Here is a 6,101-nt window from a genome sequence, read left to right on the forward strand (position 1 = left end):
AAAACACGGGAAATAATGTTGCAATATAAAAAAAGACTGGAAATCTTTGTTTTGTTTTTTTTTGTTTGTTTTTTTACAAGCATTTATAAGTTATCTCAGCACATGGACAGTTTTAAGGTGGCTTTACACACTGCCACATCGCAAACGACATCGCTGTAACGTCACCGGTTTTGTGACGCAATAGCGACCTCCCCAGCGACATTGCAGTGTGTGAAACACATCAGCGACCTGGCCCCTGCTGTGAAGTTGCTGATCCCTACAAATCATTCAGGACCATTCTTTGGTCCTTTGTTTCCCTCTGTGCAGCATGATCGCTAGAAAGTCTCAGTGTGTAAAGGGGCCTTTACAGCGACTTCGTTAGCGACTTCCCTTTCAAGAAGCTGCTTTACAACGTCCCCAATGACTAGCTAGGTTGTTATGCAGGTCCGGATCGCTGTTGCGTCGTTGGCCAGGTTTGCCTGTTTGACAGCTCACCAGAGACTTTGTAGCGATCCCGGCCAGGTTGGGATCCCTGGTGGGATCGCTAGAAAGTCTCAGTGTGTAAAGGGGCCTTTACAGCGACTTCGTTAGCGACTTCCCTTTCAAGAAGCTGCTTTACAACGTCCCCAATGACTAGCTAGGTTGTTCTGCAGGTCCGGATCGCTGTTGCGTCGTTGGCCAGGTTTGCCTGTTTGACAGCTCACCAGAGACTTTGTAGCGATCCCGGCCAGGTTGGGATCGCTGGTGGGATCGCTAGAAAGTCTCAGTGTGTAAAGGGGCCTTTATTCAAACACATCCAATTGTGGAAGTTATTATTTTAAGATCTATTGAATAACAACTTTAAAATTAACTTTGCTGATGGGAAAACCCCATTTAAAGAGGACCAACCAGCTGGATTTTGCTATATGAGGTGCAGGCAGTGCCATACTGGCACTAAGATGCTGAATCCAGGCATACCTGTTATACAAAGATTGGATGCTTGGCTGATGAAATATCTTTAATTAAAGTTGCAGAAAAGCATTGCACTTTGACGGGTGCAACATGGGCAGTCTTTGTGGCTTGCCCCCATTTCTTTATTTAAATATCGCGCCACCATATTGTCACAGTAATTCTGTTTTCATTAAAATGGCATTGGAGTCCACTGATGCGCGTACCACGATCTCCGGCGCCATTTTATTGAAGGCATTGGTGTGTTCGCAGATGTTAAAAAAAAAAAAAAACTGCTCACGCACCCCTTGCACATTCCCAGAGTCTTTGCTTCTCAGTAATGTATTTTGTTGCCAAGTGAATTTTTTTTGTTTCCCCCTGCAGATGATATATTTTCAGCATCCGTAACTAATGTAAAGAAAACCAAGTCAAAATCTAAGACGGCTCAGCCAGGATCAGAAGCAAAGCCGGACAGCAAGGTTTCCACTGCGTTTGATGATCCCTTAAACGCTCTCGGTAAATAAGAGTGAACGGCCGGCCTTCAGAGAATAGAATATTGCACAATTTCTCGCCATCGCTTCATACTCCAGGCAGCATATTATCAATAGTCTGATATTTTACTTACATTGTAGGCTAAAGACAGAATGGTTTTACTTATTCTAAGCACTTAAATGTCTGTGCCAAATGTTCTTACGCGGACGGCGGGATCATCTGATGGCGGGAGGATTGGCCATTGCAGGACACATTCCATTACTCACCTGCTCTTCAGTGTGTGTTTTTTCTGGCATTGGAGCTGGGTACAGTTTATGTATTTCTGATGCAGTTCTAACCTCCAGATACCTTTTTTGTAAACTGCACAAAAGCTAAAAAATATGGTTATTTACTACAGATAAATGAATGGATTTACAGGACACCAGTGCAGGAGCCATGTCAATATTCCAAGCCCTGTGAACCGCTTCCTACCTGACGGCATCCACTCTGTTACTTTTTTTTATTACCTGGCCTGACGTCAAGTGTTTGTTACACCGCAAAGGTGCCATTTCCCCAGGCCAGCTAATCAAACGAGAAGCCACGGTTGTCGGCCAGTGTGAGATGGTTGATGGCTCTCGTGCACTGGCCTTGGAATACTGACCTGGCCACCGGACAAAGCAAACAGATATGGTCATCTATTATTTACACGCAATGTGGATGGAGTTGGAAAGTGGACATTGTGAATATCAGACCATTATCCCAGCAGGAGAAGCTACGCACAGTCTCCGGTCTTCCAGATCTTCAGCAGTTGGGGAATATCTTCTCCACACTCTTTGACCCAATACAATTTCCAGCCATATTGTTCTATTTATTCTTACCAAATCCGCATTGTGAAGGATTACATACAGTGTTGACGTTCTGTTCGGCTCCAGGTTGTATCCATAATACCGTACATTTATAAAATACTGTAAACTCTGTCTGAAAAGTATACTTCTATCCAGATGTCTAACTAATAAATCCTAATTCTATACCCGTGGCTCACAATTATTTTGTAATCCAATTACAAGAAAAATCCGCCATTGTTTGTGTCATTATCTATACTGTTTTACTGTTATGAAAGTTTATCTGATATAATGGGGTCCACAGATATTAGATAACTGGGGGCTGAACACTAGTTTACACCATTAGACACTTTTACCTTTGCTATATACATAAGCGTTTGTCTCAGCCTTATAGGGGAGTGGGATAAAATTATAGTCTCATGAGAGCAAAAGAACGGGCATGTTAAAATCCAATATGCCCAACCTTTTTCTTACCAACAACTGGCATCAGTGGGGAAATGTCTGGACCCCCATTCACATTAGATGGGCAACCAGTCCCAAAAGAACTTTTATCTGATGTGTTTTGGGCACCTTAAAGGCAATCTGTCAGCAGGTGTTTACTACCTCATCTGCATGATATATACAAAGAGATTCTGAATCCAACGATGTATCATTTAGATTACTGGCTGCAAATGTTCTGACACAATCAGAATTTTTAGATTAGGCAATGTAGCAGAGCTGAGAGAGCTGTCCCGTCCACACCAGGCTCTCTAGAGAGATTGTACATTGACAGTGAGGTGTCAATCAGAGGAGGGGGGGGCACCGGACTGCTGTGCTTGTGACTTTAGTCCTGCTGTCTAAACAGACTGGCAAATAAGCCACAGAATGAACCATGGCAAGGCAGGCATCCCTGATTTCTCTATGTTTTAACCCTTGCAGCTAGCTGTCTTCGGCTTACATAGCAAAAACCTGCTGATTCCCTTTAAATGGTTTGTCCAAGATTTTTTGAATAATAGGGCGGTAAGCAGGGGATACATTAAAATAACTAAATAAATAGCACTCACCCTGTAGAATCTTCACCACATCAGAAGTGATGATAGCTGTCATACAGTGATAATGATCTGACTACCCTTTTAAATCAAACCGCCAATCAGTGGCCTCTGTGATGATGGCAGCATAGTCAGCTTATGACTACAGATGCAAGTGATTGGCTGCAGTGGTCACGTTCGGGTAGTCTGAATTCATCACTGCAGAACAGTTAACGCAAACTGGTATAATCTTGGACAATCAATTTTATTTTCAAAGGGTTTTCCCCTAATCAGAATAAGTGATGTCTGACCCTAAGGCTCCCGCCAGTTAGAAGAACAGGGGTCCTGTGCCCCTCGCTTGAAATGAGCAAAGGCTGAGCATGAGCATTGTTGCTTCATTCAAAATCTAAGGATCTGATGGAGATGGCAAAGTACAATGATTCCAGTCTGTAGCATAGACTTTTGTAGGGAGAGTCAGAGCATGTGCTTATTTGATACTTTATGCAGATTGGTGACTGTGGGCTTCTGATCTCATGAATAGTCAGTCCCTGGAGATTAGACACTCATCACTTATTCTTAGTCAGGTGACAAGGAATAATAATGTGTAAAAGCCTTGAAGTATTAGAGAATTGCTCCAGCAGTGGTTTCCTAATGTAAGTTAACTGTCTCCCCATACTAAAGAAACTTGTATGTCGTTATTCATACAGCACATTTTTTATTTTGAAAAAATACATTTCATAGGAAAACTGTTTAATAAAGCACGACAAAATTTCACCATATGAAGAAGTTCATATTGCTAAGAATACTAACTTTTCTTTATCGTTCCTTTGGGAGACCCATACCATGGGTGTTTAGCTTCTGCCTCCGGAGGACACACAAAGTACTACACTTAAAAGTGTAGCTCCTCCCCCTGAGCTTATACACCCCCTGGTAGCCAGTCCTAGCCAGTTTATTGCTTTGTGTCAGGAGGCATACATCCACACATGCATTCTCATCTGATTTGTTTGACTTTTGGAAAGAGTTTGAAGAAAAGCAGGTCCATGTCTGGACTCCCGGCATGTCCCTTCTCACCCCACTGTGTCGGCGGTGTTGTTAAGGTTGATTTACAAGGCTGCAGCCTTACATGCCGCGCTCCTTCACCATCCCTTCTGGGCTCTGGCTTGAAGTGGGAGCCAGCACGGTCTCCATGCCTGGCAGGAGTCCGGTCTCCATCCACAGCCCCTTGAGGATTCTGTTGGACCGGAGCACTCATCCCCAGGGACATGGCCCTGCGTCTCAGCAGCTAAGTACCTGAGACGTTTATGTTGGGGGTCCCGGTTCTTTATTGTAAGGGGAGAGTATGCTGTATGTGATTGTTTTAACTTTTCCGGCGGATTCTCTAACTTTTGCCTGAGAACCGCGCCGATGGTGCCTGCTTGTCGGCCTCGCCGCTTAAATTTAGGCCCCGGCTTCGCCGGAGGCCTAGTTTCATTTTCCTGCCCTCGCATGTCACTCATGCAGAGGGACAGGTTCGGCTCCTCCCGACGGCCGTACTACACAGGGGAGGGACACTCACCACTGCTGGGGCGTCCCTCCTTCCCTGCAGGTCTCTATAGCCCTCCAGTTCCCGCTCTTTTATAGGAACACCCCCTAGTCATTTCTCAGGCAGAGTTCACTCTGCTCTGGGACATCCTGCATTCTGCATCTCTGCTGAGGTGCTGCGACTGGGGGACCGGGCTTCGGGATCTGGAGGGCACACAACACCGCGCTCAGCGGTCTGGTAAGCCACAGCCGGTCTCCGGTTGTGGACCTCTGTTTACCAGCAGCATGTCTCACACAAGGAGCAAGGCCCAGTGGTCTCTCAGGCTGCTGCTGCACCTGTGATTGAACCCCCGGCCTGGGTAGAGTCCTTTTCTAGGTCCATATCCCAGTCATTTGCTGAGTCCATGGGACTTTTGTCCAGGACTTTGATGAATATGCATCAGCCCCCCTCACAGGGTGCCGCTGATACTCTTGACAGAGGACTCCTATCCTCTGACCTCCGTCCATCAGAGCTCACAGAGGATTCATCATCTGATCCCAGACCCCGTCCTTCTAAGAGAAGGCGCAGGGTTTCCTCCCCCTCCCCATCCCACGGCTCTGTCTCAAGAGCTGACTCTCAAGATGAGGAGGATGCCCTCACTGGGGGCTCGGAGGCTATGTATCCCATCGATTTCTCTGAGGGTGACTCAGATCTTAGTGATTTGATTGCTTCTATTAATTCTGTGCTGGATCTCAATCCGCCAGTGTCAGAGGAGCAACTTTCTTTGGAAGAAAAACATCAGTTTACCTCACCTAAGAGAGTGAAGAGTGTGCTCTTTAACCACTCCAGTTTTCAGACTGCTGTGACCAAACCCAGGGCCTGCCCTGACAAACGCTTTCCAAAGCGTGGTTCTGATGACCGGTTTCCATTTCCACCTGAGGTGGTCAAGGAGTGGTCTCACTCCCCAAAGGTAGACCCTCCGGTGTCTAGGCTATCAGCCCGGACCGTTGTGTCGGTGGCTGACGGCACCTCACTTAAGGATTCCACTGACCGTCAGATTGACCTTCTGGCTGCGGGGGCCGCGTTTTCCCCGTCTTTTGCAGCAGTGTGGGCTCTCAAAGCCATCTCTGCTTCTCTAGAGGAGATGCATTCCCTCACCAAGGAATCTATGCCTGAGATGGTTACCTTAACTGCTCAGGCTTCAGCTTTTTCATCCTATGCCATGTCTGCCATGCTAGAGGCTGCATACCGCACTGCGGTGGCTTCAGCTAATTCTCTTGTTATCCGCAGGATTTTGTGGCTTCGAGAGTGGAAGGCAGATGCTTCTTCCAAGACGTTTCTTGCTGGGCTCCCTTTTGCTGGTTCACGGCTGTT

At 46.3% G+C, this 6,101-nt stretch overlaps 1 protein-coding gene across 2 annotated transcripts in view; it reads left to right on the plus strand.

Annotated features, from left to right (window-relative positions):
- Window positions 1-2,407, plus strand: part of LOC142311000 (WASH complex subunit 2-like) — a 236,907-nt gene extending 234,500 nt beyond the window's left edge. For both annotated transcript variants that reach the window (XM_075348954.1, XM_075348955.1), the window contains one exon: window positions 1,291-2,407. In XM_075348954.1, the coding sequence (XP_075205069.1) occupies window positions 1,291-1,430 (140 nt within the window). In that variant the 3' untranslated portion in view covers window positions 1,431-2,407. The remainder of the gene's footprint in view (window positions 1-1,290) is intronic.
- The last annotated feature ends 3,694 nt before the right edge of the window (window positions 2,408-6,101 follow it).

The sequence above is a fragment of the Anomaloglossus baeobatrachus genome, chromosome 5, assembly GCF_048569485.1.
Source record: "Anomaloglossus baeobatrachus isolate aAnoBae1 chromosome 5, aAnoBae1.hap1, whole genome shotgun sequence".
Lineage (NCBI taxonomy): Eukaryota > Metazoa > Chordata > Amphibia > Anura > Aromobatidae > Anomaloglossus > Anomaloglossus baeobatrachus.